The sequence below is a fragment of the Halichoerus grypus genome, chromosome 10, assembly GCF_964656455.1.
Source record: "Halichoerus grypus chromosome 10, mHalGry1.hap1.1, whole genome shotgun sequence".
Lineage (NCBI taxonomy): Eukaryota > Metazoa > Chordata > Mammalia > Carnivora > Phocidae > Halichoerus > Halichoerus grypus.
In genome coordinates, this window is record NC_135721.1 from 70,681,735 (window position 1) to 70,696,834 (window position 15,100).

At 43.4% G+C, this 15,100-nt stretch overlaps 1 protein-coding gene and 1 non-coding gene across 2 annotated transcripts in view; one reads left to right on the forward strand and one right to left on the reverse strand.

Moving 5' to 3' along the window:
* Positions 1–438: 438 nt before the first annotated feature.
* On the reverse strand, positions 439–519 carry LOC118554295 (small nucleolar RNA SNORD22). Its single transcript, XR_004926418.1, has one exon. It is a non-coding gene; the product is annotated as a small nucleolar RNA SNORD22 (small nucleolar RNA).
* An 8,017-nt stretch (positions 520–8,536) lies between these two features.
* Positions 8,537–15,100, forward strand: part of FBXO11 (F-box protein 11) — an 86,818-nt gene continuing 80,254 nt past the window's right edge. The window contains exon 1 of the mRNA XM_036121638.2: positions 8,537–9,543. Within this exon, the coding sequence (XP_035977531.1) occupies positions 9,324–9,543 (220 nt within the window). The 5' untranslated portion in view covers positions 8,537–9,323. The remainder of the gene's footprint in view (positions 9,544–15,100) is intronic.

Here is a 15,100-nt window from a genome sequence, read left to right on the forward strand (position 1 = left end):
CTCCCACCAGCAATAATATAAGAGTTCCTGTTGTTCCTCACCTCACCAGCATTTGGTGTGGTCAGCTTCCGGGATTTTGGCTGTTGTAATAGGTGTGGAGTGAGTCTCCTTATCTTTTCAATTTTTACCCTAGTCCTCTCCACCCCCACCTCTCCTTGCAATAGCACGTCTTTTCTAAAGGACCCATGGAATCTGAGGGCTGTGTAGTAGGTGGCACAAACAAAGCAACATTAGATAAATGATAGAGTGAAAGGCTTAGATCCGAAAGGCTCAGAGAGTCATAGGGGGCCCTGGGGAAAGGAGTCATCTGGCACCCTTTCAAACCAATACTGTTTCAATAGCTGAGGGCAGAGAGAAATTCATTGTCTATTAATATAAAATGTATAGTTCTTTATGGTTAAAGTAAAGAATTTATTACATGCATTGAATATAACAATATTTCCACTTATTCGGGTTCACCATTACTGGCTCTGGGGCTGGAACAGGGGTAAGACAGGATGCTTGCTTTCCTCACTGGCATATTTCCACTTATTCGGAATTGTCTTTCATTTCACATTTTTCATTTATAACTTGAACAGCAATAGTTACTCACCAAGCATAGAGGTAAATTATAACTACAAAATCTTGCTCAAAATATATTTACACGGTCTTGTGTTTTTTTCCAGTTTCTGTGTCACAAAAACAGTTCTAACTTTTCTGAAGTTCTTGTTCTTTTCATTTTTCTTTTGGGAATTTCTGAACTAGGCAACATCTTGCAAGATACATTTCATGGCTTTAAGATGTAGAAAATAACCATCTGTCCCCCAAAACTGTGTTAAAAATTGGGGGTAGAATTCCAAATTCAAATGCTAGCAGCCCCACCTCTTCTACTGATCAACTTACTCGAGGGAACATGCACACCTGTGTCCATGCCCCAATGAGAACCCCAGGGTCATTTTCTGGGTCAGCAGGCAAATGCCCAAACTTAAAGCTTGGATCAAGGCTGGCACAGGCCAGGAGGTCTAAGTGAGGCCTCTTGCTTTTCCAACCCCAAATCTAAATCCTGTGACCCCCTCAAGAATGCCAGAAGAAAGGAGTAGGAGTGAGGATAAGAACAAGACTTTGAGAGAGAGGTGTGAATAGCTGAGCACAAGTCCACCTACCTGATCAGGTGCTAGGATGACGTTGGCCTGCCAGACCCATGGAGTTGAGAACAGGAAGGGGAGAGGGGGACAATGAGGCCTCCTTACCAGAGATAGCCCATCCCTACCTCCCTACCCTCACTCCCCTGGAGACAATAGGTGCAAAGCAGCCTACTACTCCTCCGGGTAGGAAATAAAAAAGCAGCACTAGGGCTCATAAGAAAGGAAAGTGTCTTTCAATGTCATGATCCTTCCCTCTAGTGTCCCCAGAGTCTCTGACCAGACAAGTCACTTCTTCCATGTGGGGAGGCTCTAACAAGAGGGTAAACAGAGGCAAAGGTTGGAGTGGAAGTTTCCTCCTTTGTGAGCTCTGGCAGAAAAGCTGAACAACCCCCCCCCCACCACCACCCCATTGTTTATTTTCTCTTTAACAACTGGGCTTAATAAGCAAATGTTTGTTCAGCCAAGATTGTCCAACTAAGAGAGATCAGCAGCTCCCCTGGTCATTACCACTGCTCCTCGCTATAACTTCCTGGGACCACTGAGATGCACAGGTAAACTGGTCCCCCTAAGGGTTTCTGTAATGGGTCATAACAGATCATTAATCAATTTAACTTCAAGGCCACACTGCACCCTCGGCCAAATATTCACTCCCTACTGCATTTCCCATTTGAAGTCATACATAGTCACACTGTCCGAAACTGGTCAACAAAGAAGATTACTTTCAAAAGTCCAAATAAAACGACACAGAATGATTAAAAATGGAGTGATGACAACAACAGGAAGAGAGAAATTCAAGTCCCAAATGAATTCCTCTTTCTACCGCAAATTGAACTCCAAAGACTTTAAAAAGTCCAGTTACTCTTCTCCCTGGTTTTCTGAGCCTCTCAGTCCCTGTCAGAAGATTCTCCTTCAAGTGCCTTGGGGCGTGGGTTCCTTCAGCAGCCACTGTACCCTGAGCCTTCTTCCTGAAGGGGTAGCACCTTCAGAAGGCAGTAACCCACCCAAATCTCTCGAGTCCTACAAATGTAGAAGCAAATGTGACTTTTGCAGTGAGAGCAGTTTGCAAAGAAGATGATGTTCCTAGGACCCCGTGAACAGACAGCCCCTCGTTGCTGCTGCCCATCAGAGACTGCAGCAGACTGTTACCTGGGGGAAGGGGAATAACGCACAGGCAACAAAGGCTGAAGAGAGAACAGCTTTTTGGTTTCCACCTTGCAGGGATGCCTGTTAGAACATGTCAGTTTTCCAACTGCTACATGTGAATTTAAATTCAGTTGCGATAAACTTCCAAACAAGAGGTTAATTCTGACATAGAATGTAGTTGCTTTTAATGACATAGTTGACTTCCTATACAACACCTTCCTCCTTTTCCTCAAAAAAACCTCCTTTTTTCCTACGGACCCTCCATCCAACTGAGCACATGTGAAGCTATCGGGGCAAGTTTGGTCTAAGACTAATCCTCATCCTTGCCAGAGATTCTTTCAAGAAGGGACATAGAGTCCAATTAGGTGCCAAGAGACATGAGGAGGTTTTCAGTGGCAGCATCTTTAATGTCTGGATCACACCCAAATCTTCCTCTTTCTCTTCTAATGTTCTGAACACTTCTATTTCCATTTCTTTTTTGAGTCTGGTGTTCCTAGCCTGAAAGACATGTCAAACGGAGGAGCCTGGCCTCTATCAAGTGACATAGCTTCCTTCCCCATGTGTGAACACAGCACCCCACATTTATAATAGGTGACCTTGTAGTCCATGCTTATAGGCTTGCAGCTGGTCTTCTTTGCATTTGTCCACTCCAGGCCCAAGACTCTTTAAACTTTATGACCCAGTTGCTCTATGACCCACTGTTTCCTGCTCTAGAGCTCTTTAGGTCTATTAACTTTGCTAGCAAGATCCGCTTTCCTGAAACGTATCTTAGCTGGCTTATCACTCTCCACAGATTCCTGAATCTGAAGTTTCTACTGATGCTTCCCAAAGTGATTATCTCAGGATCACAGAGGGGTCTAATATGTCCTCTGACCTATGCTCCTCCCCTAAACCCCACTTCCTCCAGCTTTCAGATTCTCCAGTCCTTGAGTAACTTAGACTACTTCGTGTATTAATTTCTGCCACTTCTTTCTCTGCTCCTGTTCCATGTCTTTCTATCATTCCAATTCCTTCCAAGGAGGCCCAAGCAAGTTTTTAAATTTTAACCTGTTACTTAAACACAGCCAACTCTTCCACGGACACAGATAAACCTCCAACTGCTGTCTCCTTTCTTTTTCTTGCTAGGCCTATGCATTCGTTTCCTGACTGATCCTTAGACTTTCACTTGAGAGGCTCCCATAGTGAAAAAATGCCAGAGCATTCTGCATCTGCCATAAGATGCTCAGTTCAAATACTGCCTGAGTGGAGAAATCCTGCAGGGAGGTCTCCCACCAACTCATGCCTGATCTTCACTGACTCTTCCCTTTGGTGTTGTCTCCAATGTACCTTGTAAAAAAAATATCTAGTAGTATTCATTTTTTAGGCACATTTCCTTATAACAAGAGCCTTACCTGCTTCCCTACATATAATGTCTGTGTAGTTTTTTTTTTTTAAGATTTTATTTATTTGTTTATTTTCGAGAGGGTGGAGAGGTGGAGGGGCAGATGGAGAAGAAGAATCTCAAGCAGACTCCTTGCTAAGCACAGAGCCCGAAGAGGGGCTCCATCTCACGACCCCAAGATCATGACCTGAGCGGAAACCAAGAGTCAGATGCTTAACCGACTGTGCTACCCAGGCGTCCCGTGTCTGTGTAGTTTTGAAAATCATCGAGTAAGGCCTGAAAGAACACCAGCACCAATGGCAACAGCCACAGTGGCTGACAGTTTACTGAGCCCCCACTACGCACCAAGCGTACTATAGGTATTGATTTACTCAGTCCTCACAACAATCCCGTGAAGGAAGGACTATTATCACCCTCATTTTACAGATGCAGGAACTAAAGCACAGGAGGCTAAGTAATTTGCCCAAAGCTAGACAGCTAGTAAGTGGCAGAGCTCCCGGTTGGTCTTCCGCTCTGACATCTGCCCACACGGTGGTCACCTACCAGTTCTTCCATAATATAACACACTTCCATCATTTGGCCTCATCTTCTCTCAATGCTTGGAAATTGGATTCTGCTTTTAAAAAGCAAAAATAAAGATTTACAACTGCCTATCACAGCCCATCCTAAATCTTGCACATAATTAATTTTTTAAGAGTGCTATGTCTCTATTATATTCCACAGGGAAGGGTATTAAAGTTCAAATCTATAACTCTTTAAAGATAACCTCTATTACAAGTATCATTGGACTGCGTGCTTACCAGGTTTTCCCCCATATACATTAAGTTTAAATCCTTAGCTCCAAGTTAATTTTCACTGCCTAACTGATAAAATATTATCTGAGCATGTACTAAAGAATGAATTTCTGCAGCTTAGTGAGATAAGTCATTCATACTCTAACAAGGATATTTTAAACAGCTGGTTATTCCTTCAGGAAAACCATATTCAGATCAAACTAATTTCCTAAATGACATAAAAGGAGTGAGCAGCTCTGAGGTGTCTTATGTAACTGACTGAGTACTGATGGCTTGGGACTAGATGATGGCATGACAGAGGAAAGGGAGGCTGAATCTCTGACATGGTAAAAATTGCCATTTAAAAATCACAGTAGGGGAGGGTATGTGCTATGGTGAGCGCTGTGAATTGTGTAAGACTGATGAATCACAGACCTGTACCCCTAAAACAAATAATACATTATATGTTAATAAAATAAAAAAATAAATACATACATAAATAAATAAAAATAAAAAAATAAAAATCACAGCAAATATCACCTGCCAGGTATTAAAATGATTCAAGGGCTTATTTTTTTTTCTTACTGCTATTGTGATAGGTTTTATAAAGAAATAATTTTAAGTACACTAACCTGTTAAGCACCAGTAATTAGTTGAGAAAAACAAACACAAATGTTCTTGAAGAGAGAGCAAACCTGGAGGGAATTTAGTCCTCTGAAATTATGCTAAGTGTCTACTGCACTCATTCTGGGAGACTCCCATCCCAAATAAAAACCCCCTTCACATTTTTCTCCTGTTTTCTGTCATACATAATTTCTATAATAGCTAATTGACGGGATTATTTACTAACACAGGTGGACCTGGCAATGGATAACACTATCTGGAATACTTGGGGTTTTTATGGAAGAATTGAGCCTATAAATACCTGTGAATGGAATGGGCACTGTACTGACAGACAGTAACTTTGCAGTTATGGGATTTGGTTTTGTCACCTTACCTCTTTGAACTTTAGTTTCCCAGTCTGTCAAATACAGGAATAAAAATTAAATGATCTCCAAGGCCCATTCTAACAACTCCCAAGTTCCACAATTTTAAGATGGCTTTGAACACTTTTGCACAAAGAAGATTCGAACATTTAATCCCATGAGGTAGACTAAAATATGTAGGAACGACAGATATGGGGATAGGATAATACTTTCTGTTATCTCCCAATAGGTGTTCCATTATTGTTAAACTAGTTTCTCTCTTGCACTCCATCAGCCATCATGGCTCCAAGAAAGGGAGCAGAGCAGATGCCATCACAAGAATGAACAGGATATGGTACATAAGGAAAGCTCCTGACATACAAGAAGGAGAAAAATTCATCTCCTATAGCCCTGAGGGATGATGGAAAGAAAAAAGGGATACAAGGAAGAGGTAATCAGACCCAGCGTGCTTACCTTCCACCCCTTCTTAGGGTGGAAACTACAATTGGAGGTATACAGTTCACATAGATTTGGGGAAATCCAAGGAAACAGGGGATAGTGGTTCGCTTCCCTGAGCATGCCTATGGGAGGCTGAGTCCTCTAGAAACTCAGCTTTCAGCTTAATGACATGTTCAATATGACGTAGGGAGAATAATGCAACATTGGCGCAGGGAGATGGCTCAATAGATAAGCCCAAAGCAAGGCTCCTGGCTCATCAAAGCCTACACGTGGTGTTCGGGGAATCGGGAAGTTCCCGTATGTCTCCATGAGGAGAGAGAATGGCACTGTGAGAATCAATGGACCTGCAGAGATCAGGGGTCAGTCAGTACTAAGGCTGCAGTACATACAGCCAATGGCTCATGTATGTACTTCAGTAAAGGAACCGGCATGATATCTCAAAGAAACAGAAATGACCAGTTTTGCCTCTGGGGCTATCAGTCCTGCTTTCAGACCATAGCAGCCACTCCATTCCTTGTGTGGATAACACAAGAGGTGGCAAGTGGGGCTTTGCTGATGCCATGTAAGTCTACCCAGCCCTCAGGGCTGCTACCAACCCACCAGTCACTGTGTAAATTAGAAAAAGACACTTCCTTTCTCGAGACACTTTACTTCCACCTATCAGAAAATCATGATCATAATATACTGGTTTTGTTAGAACAAGGCATCTTACTGCCACATGCCAGAGAACTGTCATAATAAAATCTAGGATACCAAAGATATGAAATCTATTCACCTTATACGGCAACCCTCAACCCTCATACATATCTTGGAACGAGAGGGAGGTGGGTAAATCTCAAAGATTCAACATCTATGTTAAAAAAGAGAGAGAGAATGTGCGGACTCGAGAAGGTTAAACATTACAGAAAATAAACAAGCTATATTTTTTTTGTACATCTGAATTAATATAAGTAAATCTTCACCTCTGCCATGCCAAATTACAAAAGCTTTATGCCCAAGGTTTTTGCCTTTTATTTGGTATTTCCCATAGCACCTTACATAGTAATGCAGATGGAACAGAAGGAACCAATAAGTGCTTGTTGAATAAAAAAGTAAATTTTCAGAAAAATCAGAATTATGGACCCACCTATATGTATAATAGCAAGTAATTTTCCTCCCCCTCCCCTTATATTTATCTGAACCAAATCTAAAATTTTACCCATTGGCACCTAGCTAACAACCATAAAAATCTGGAGTTCTTCAGTTGTTTTCTAACAAACCCCTTCCTCAAATAATTTTTGGAGAAGGAAACTTAGATCTAAGTTTCAACATTTTCAGGACCAAAGAGATCATCTCAGAACTACAGAATTTTTAAAAATTGAAAAGAGGATTATGTCATCCAAAATAAGTTATTAAAAGGTGAGGAACCCTCATTATCTAGAAAGGTAATTTGCCTAGAGTCACATAATCAAATCAGGGATTCAAACACCCTGCACAATAACGATTTATCTGTCCTTGCCCTTCACTCCCCTCTTTCCCCAAGTACACACTTTTCTGCCTCTCAGCCTTTATCATACTTTGTAAACCGCTTAATTATCTATCTCAAACCTAGCAGCAATTGATCAAACTCAAGACAGAAATCACCCAAAGGTCTGAAAACCAGAGAATCAGGTAAACTGCCAGTTTTACCACATCCATAAAATGATAAACAAAAGGGAGAGCGAAGCGAATTGAGAAAGGGTACTTTTTCCGTCTTCACAACAAAAGCTAGGGAATAAAAACGCGTTTTCCTTGGGGACAGATTATGCTGAGGGGACCAGATACAGATACAAAAGATAATTCCTCCTGGGGTTTTTCCTTTTCCTTTGAGTTTGTGGGATCTAAAAAAAAATTTTTTTCTTAAATCACATAAACAATCATAACCTCAGCACATTTACTTCCCTCCTTTTCTCACATAGTATTTTCCTGAACATTAATATAGACCACGTTTCCAAAAAAGAAATTGACCAAAGGTCTATTGCCTATTTACCAAAACCTTTTCGAGACTTAGGTGACTCTTCTTAGGCTACGATTAGGAAAGTACTCCAAACTTTGGTTACAAGCTGAAAGCTCAGTGAATTGGATCTCCAAGGTTTGCAAATACCCTCAGCTGGGCTAAAGGGCACAGAATCTCTAGCGCTCCCTACAGCTCACACTTTGAACCTACCTACCACAGAAAACGCGAGTTACCAAGGATCGGCTCCCTGGCTCCACTTTTTTTCCTGCTTAAAAAATCGGGTGAAGGTGGTGGTGGTGGGGGGGAAGGACTGAAAAGGCGAACCAAAGGATTAATCACTTCTCCCCATTACATCAGCAGCCCCCGCCCTTCCCTCCGAGCACCTCCTCTCCTAGAATCGTCGCTACGCACTAGCGCTCTCTTCGCCCACCCCCCGCTCTATTATATGCCCTGATACCTCCCCATTATCACCCGCCCCACCACACTCCCCCATCCCTCCTTCCCCCTCCTCGGCGAGGGAGGGAGGAAACCCGAGAGAGGAAACAGGGCGTTGAAGGAAGGGACTCCGCCATAAGAGCGGAGACCCCATTGGCCTGAAGGTTGTATGGGAGCTCTCCATTGGCTGCTTGGCTGGAATCCCCGCCCATCTGCTTCCCCGCCCATTCACCCCTCCCCCCGCCGCCCCGCGGCCCTCCCCCGCGCCCCTGGCCAGCCCCGCGGCGGGGAGGGACCCACTGGGCGAGTGGAGGCTCCGGCGGTGTCAATGGCTCCTCCTGCCACGGAGCAGCAGCAGAAGCAGCGGCGACGGGGCTGAGGAGGAGGAGGAGGAGGAAAGGTTCCTTTAAGGAGGAGGAACGACGACGCCTCTTTTTCCCTCTATCTCCTCCCTTCACACTCATTTCCCCTTCGCCGAGGAGAGAAGGGGGGGGAGGAGAGAGAGGAGGCCGAAGAAAGAGAGAAAAAATTCCTCACAGAAATCTCTTTCAGGGGGTGTGGGGGGAGGAAGAGGAAAAAAAAGAGCCGGGCGCCCCCTGCTCCCTCCCTCCCTTCTCTCCCTCTCTTCTCCTCCTTCTCCCTTCCTCGCCCGCCCGCCCACTCCCCCCGCCGCCGGAGACGCCGCTCGGGAGTCGGCGGGACCGGAGTCTGTCTCCTCACCCGCCGACGCCGCGCTTCGCCTCGGGATCCCCAGGCGGGCGGACGCCCTTTCTTTCTTTCTCTCGCTCTGCCCGTCTTTCTGTCTCCGTCCCTCGCGGCCGCCCCGCCCGGCGGCCTCGGCCTTCCCCGTGCGTCAGGCCCGCCCGCCCGGCCTCGCTCGGTCTCTGTCTCCGCGGGCCTTTCTCTTGGACTCAGGGTCTCGCTCGCCCCCTCCGCCCTTCCCATCTCCCCTTCCCCTCGCCCCCTTTCCTTCCTCCCCCTCCCCACCCCCTTCTCCTGCCCCGGAGCTCGCCGTGCGTGTGCGTGTGTGTGTGTCCCTCCGCCAACGCCGCCACCTCAGCCCGGCAAATGAACTCCGTCCGAGCCGCCAACCGGAGACCCAGGCGAGTGTCGCGGCCGCGCCCGGTGCAGCAACAGCAGCAGCAGCCCCCGCAGCAGCCGCCGCCGCAGCCGCCCCAGCAGCAGCCGCAGCAGCAGCCTCCGCCGCCGCCGCAGCAGCAGCAGCCTCCGCCGCCGCCACCGCCGCCTCCGCCGCTGCCCCAGGAGCGGAACAACGCCGGCGAGCGGGGTAAGGCCGCGCTCCCTCCCCGCCGCCCGCCGGCTCGGGCGCCGGCCGGCCGGGACCCGCGGGGAGGGAGACCGGGGCGGGCGGGGGAGGCCTGTGCGCCCCGGGGGTGGCCTGTGCGCCCCGGGGGTGGGAGACGGAGGCTGAGCGGAGGCGGGTCCGCCGGTGCCGCAGTGTCAGCCCGGCCCGGGCCCCGGCTGGCAGGAAAAGCCGCGGCTTCCCCACTCGCCCGGGCTCTCGCTCAGGCCGCGCTTTGTTTGGTTGCGGGGGCTCGGCACCCTCTACCCCCACCCATCCTTTGGCTTCTCGCCTGGCTCACGGACCCCGCAGGAGTCTGTTGGTGGCTAGGGTGGGGGGAGGCAGAGGGTGGGATTTCCCCCTTTTCTACTGCCTTCCACGGTTTAGCCTACCCCTTCCTAACAGAAGGTGGGGGGAACAACTGGGAGTGATCGGGCGATGGGGCTGGCTGGGGAACTTGTTTTCCCCCTTTTCTCTGTTAGCCTCCCCCTTCCTGTGGAGGAGGGGGAAGGGGGGGAATCCGAGTGGTCTGTGGTGTTGGCCGGGGAACTTGTTTCCCCCACCCCCCTCCCTAGTCACGGGGTAGGGGGAGCAGCGACTACTCTCCCAACCCCACAGTGTTTGCTGCGCAGTTTGGCTTTCGTTACAGAACCCCTGGGAAGGACCCGTTAAATCAAGACCTTTAAATAAATAAATATAGAATCCATCGGCCATTTCCAGCCCCCTCCCTCGCGTGCGGTGCAGTTACCCTTCCGCTCTATCGACCACCCCTCTCGCCTGTCCTCCCCTAGCGAACCCTTACGCCACCGTGCCACCCTCCGTCTCCTAGTGGGGTTTGAACGCCCCTTCCTTCCAACTGGCCCCTTGGGAGAGTGTGAGTGTGTGCTGTGTCCAAGGCCTAGTGAAATGTGTCATTTGGACCCAACTGTGCAGCTCTATCTGGTAACCACCATTGTCTAAGGGCTGAGGCTCCCGGGGGTTGGATTCTTGGTTTAGGAAAAATAATGTTCAGTTCTAGTTTGATGATGTGGTTATTTTGGGAGGTTTATGAGGTAGGGTGTTGCACCTTGGTCTCCAAACGTAACTATTCTCTTTATTAATTAGCTGCTCTCAGTGGGGGTGGAGGTCAGTACCATATTTATGTGTACGGTTGTTGTTTTAAGGAGGAGGGGAATTGTTAGGAGACATTTTGCGTGTTTTCGTTGGAGGATTAAGGTTAATTTTACATGCGTTGGTTGTCACACCTCCTTTGATTAAGGGAATTGAGATTAAATGGCTTTTAAAAATTATACATTTCCTTAAAAACTGTTTCAGTGTTGTACTTGACGAAAATACTTAAATGGAAAAGAGAGATGATAATCTGAAAAATAGTTCAAAGGGTTTTCACTAGTCACTGTTACAGATAGTCCTTGAGAAAGCAGTTTGCTATATGTTGCTTGAAAGAATGTGATGTTTCAAGCCAGTTAGAGGTCTTGTGTAACATTATTGGCAAATATGTTTTAATGATTCTTTGATACATTTACCATTTTTTTGTAAATTAAAAATATTTGTAGTTTCATCATTTCCTTTCACATTTGCATATCAGGGTTTTCCTGTGTTCCATTCAAATAATACTCGTCTCCTTTCACTATATGTTGTGTCACAAAATTTTTTGAGAAAACAGTGACACTAGATTGAAATCCTGGCATAGTAAGGATTTAATTGCTAGAAGTAAGTAAGCGTTTTCAAGATGTACTGATTTGTTCATACCATTAGGGCTGAATTAAATCTGTTTGGCCAAACTTAATTTAGTCTCATTGTGTATTTTAAAATATTTATTCTGAATCTCCTTTTCACGGTGTGTGTAATTTCAAACTTAGTTGAGGTACTTTTATCTTGGATACTTTTCTTCATTTGTGTGAATTATTAGCTGCTAAAGTCTGTTTCCTTTTGAAGTAAAGTGACTTGGTTGTTGGCATTGACATGCCAGAGTGTCAATTTTCTTTTCATTCATGTGCGTAAGCTGACTAAGATGTTCCTGAAATCAAGATTTCAGTATGTACCTAACCAGATAGTAAATCAGATGCACTGTAGAATTGTTGCTTTGCTGCAGCTAGTAGAAACTGTTCTGGAGATTCTATGTTGGCACAGAGGGGAAAAGAACTTGCTGATTAGCCTTCAGGGAAAAGACTGTGGGTCTTTCAGAGGGCAAATAAATGGCTTTAAAATGAATAAAACATTAAGCTAAATTAAAAGACTAATAAAGTTTTTGCCAGATTTATGTAAAATATGTAATTCTTCAAAAATTGGCAATTTGATTACTTTTTTAAAATGTACAGTTCACATAATGATCAGAAGTTAGCCAAAAGGAATACTCTTTATTTTAAAAGTTTTATGGAGCATGCGGAGTGTCACTATTTCTGGTTTGGATAGGAGAGGTTTTGTTGTTGTTTGTTTAAGAATATGCTGGGTTTCATAATTTTGGCAAGGTAATTAAGGAACTACAGCTAACACGTGTGTGTGTTTTACTTTTTTTTTTTTTTAACTAACTCTTAATGGATATGTAACTCTTACATTAGAGTTTGGATAGAGTTACATAATAGTGGATCAGACAGCTTTCCTGGTCAGGAATTGAAATCAGACTCACTGTTTTTAAGACAAGTTAAATCAGTCTGTGTATTTCACATAAAGGATGGATTTTTGGCTTGTTAGTGGTAATAGAACAGTTACAAGATAGTATTTTTTTTCAGGCAAAAATTTTGTCAGGGCTGGTTTTTAGTTGCTTATTCACCCCCAAGTTAATTCGTCTAAAAACTTCCTTGATATGTCCTTACACACACACACACACACACACACACTCTCTCTCTCTCTCTCTCTCTTTCTTGTGTATGTAATGGCCAATGTTTGAAGTAGAAAGAAATAGTCTTCTAGAGTGAATTTTTATAAGGACTTTTCAAAGCCTTCCATGGGGGAGAATTACTTATAACCCACATTGGGAAATAATTGGCCTGGGTGTTTCATGGAATGCTGTCTTCACTCATGTTATCTGAAATGGCCCACTGTCTTAAGATGGAATACTAATCATTATATGTTTTGGTCTTTTAGCTTAAGTTCCAGAGTTTAGGATTTCACATACTACTTTAGTAGAAAGTAATTTGTGTTGCACATAGGGACACTTTGATAATACATTTCAGACTCAGTGAATCTGGAAGTAGTGTGGGGTTAGATTTTTTATATTTCTTTTCTTTTAAAAATCCTACAAGGATTTCACTTTTGCAACTTGTTTTGCTGAATTTATTTTAATATCTCTTTGGTAGTCTTTTTCTAGGAGAAGTATGAGGAAAGCTTATAATAAGCCTGAAGAAGTGCTATGTATTCTGAGCACTTTTAGCTTGTAGTTAAAATTGATTACATTGAATAGGTAATAAATGCACATAATTTAAAATTCCAGAGTTTCTTGCCTACACCTGCCTCACATACTAGATTCTCCTACCTGGAATCAATCACTATTATTAGTTTCTCATTTATTATGTTTTAATAAAAGATGAAATTTGCCAACTGAAAATCTTGATATGGAAGTGTTTGAAAATAGGTGTAATTTCTTTCTGGCTAGAAAATTCATAAGATTCTTTTGAAGTTCTGAAATTTTAACTATGTAATAATTTATAGTTAAAGAAATTTAGTGAATACAATATATTAATGGGTATTGCTATTAATTTCTAGTCTGCAATAATTATACAGAGTAAAATAGTAATCAGTCTTTTTAATTTCATATTTATGGAATAAAAATCTCACCTGTGACCCTGGAACTACAGGGTTTTGTTTTAACTAAACTTATTGAAGTAATTGAGTTCATATAGTATTACATGAAATATTCCTGATGGAGCTACATTATTTGTAATATGCAGCAGCCAGGAAACTCCTTAGCGTTCTAGTCATGCATGCTAATCATATTTTCTGTGGGCTTATTCTAGCTCATGATATTTTACCTTCAGGTTCTTCAGAATAAGGAACTTACAGAATACAAGAATAAGGAACTTCTGCAACCTTTTTTGATAGAAGAGTTCTGGACAAGGGACTTGATTTTTTCCTGTTTTAGGAATTAAGTACTGTGGGGCATTGCTCTCCCTTCTTGTGGCTAAACCTTCAAAATTTTTACATCCATGAAAGGAGAGATGTAACCCATTTTTGTGTGTGTTTGGGGAGGAGAGCCTGTTTTCTCAAAGCTTACAAATTATTTGAGGGGTAGGAATGAGATAGTGACAATGCCAGTGTTAAAGTTCTGCTGATGAGGCTTATGGGTTGTCACTATACTGCTTTTCTCTTTCTTTACTGGAAGTTCTGGCAAACCCACGGACAGATCAGCCAACTTGGAGACCTACCAGGTAAAGCAAGAACTACCAGTAGATCCTGACCTGTTAGGACCCCTGGACTTAAATTTGTCAGAATTCAAGGCTAGTGAGTATTTTCTAAGCCCCCCCCTCCAACCACCGTTTGTCTTAATTTTGAAGCTAAACAATCTATAATAATGAATTATTTCAACTTGAGGTTTTTTATTGTCCTCCAATTTATTCCTAACTAATAAGTTACTCTTATTTTGTGTTTATCTTGTCCCACTAGTCTCTGAAGGGTTATTTTGTTTTAGACTACTAATTTAATCAGCCCTTTGAATTGCATTCTCAACTTCCAGAGAATTCCAGTTTATGTGAGGTTGCTGACCAGGTACCCCCAAATTGTAGTTGTTAGCCTTTGAAAATAAAATTATAAAGAAGCAAAATATAAGAGTTGAGACAGTTGGGCAGTATGATAGAGCTCAGAGTTACAGCTAGCTAAATGGGGGTTCCGATCCTGGCTACACCATCAACAGGCTGTTTGACATGGGGCAAGCAGTGTAAACTCTTGGAGCCTTACTTCTTTATCTTTAAGATGGGGATGATAATACTTGCCTTATGGAAAAATTATTGCTGAGAGATTTAAGTATCTATCACTTGATAGATGCTCAGTGAATGGCAGCTTTTAAAAATATTAAAAATAATAGTAAGGAATGGAATCAGTTGTATATAAAACTAAACCCAAGAGATAAAATGTGTATGAGTCGTTAATTTCTGGCATACCCGAAAATGCAATCTAGGTGACTTTGTATAACCTTAGGGAGACTGGTTTATAATTATAAGAATGAATTGAAATATTCTTTAAAGAAAAAGTAAGGAAACGGAAGAAATTGGTATTGAGAATAATAATAAACATAGGTGTCTTTCTGCTTATGTACTAGAGTCTATGCCAGATACTTTCTTAGACAGTATGTCTTTTAACCCTTTTAGCAATTCTGTAAGATAGACATTAATCAGCAGTGAGTATTCATAGTAAATAGCAGAGAAGAATTTCAAAGTTGATTTATATCACTGAGTCTTCCCATGAACAAGAGGAGATAACAAAATGCGTTTGGCAGAATGTCTCCATCACATTTAGGGGACGGAATAACAGCCTTTGAAGCACATCTGTCCCCTATCTTATCCCCTCTATTTTACTGAAAGCTGGTACAGTAGTCTGATGCCATTGATTG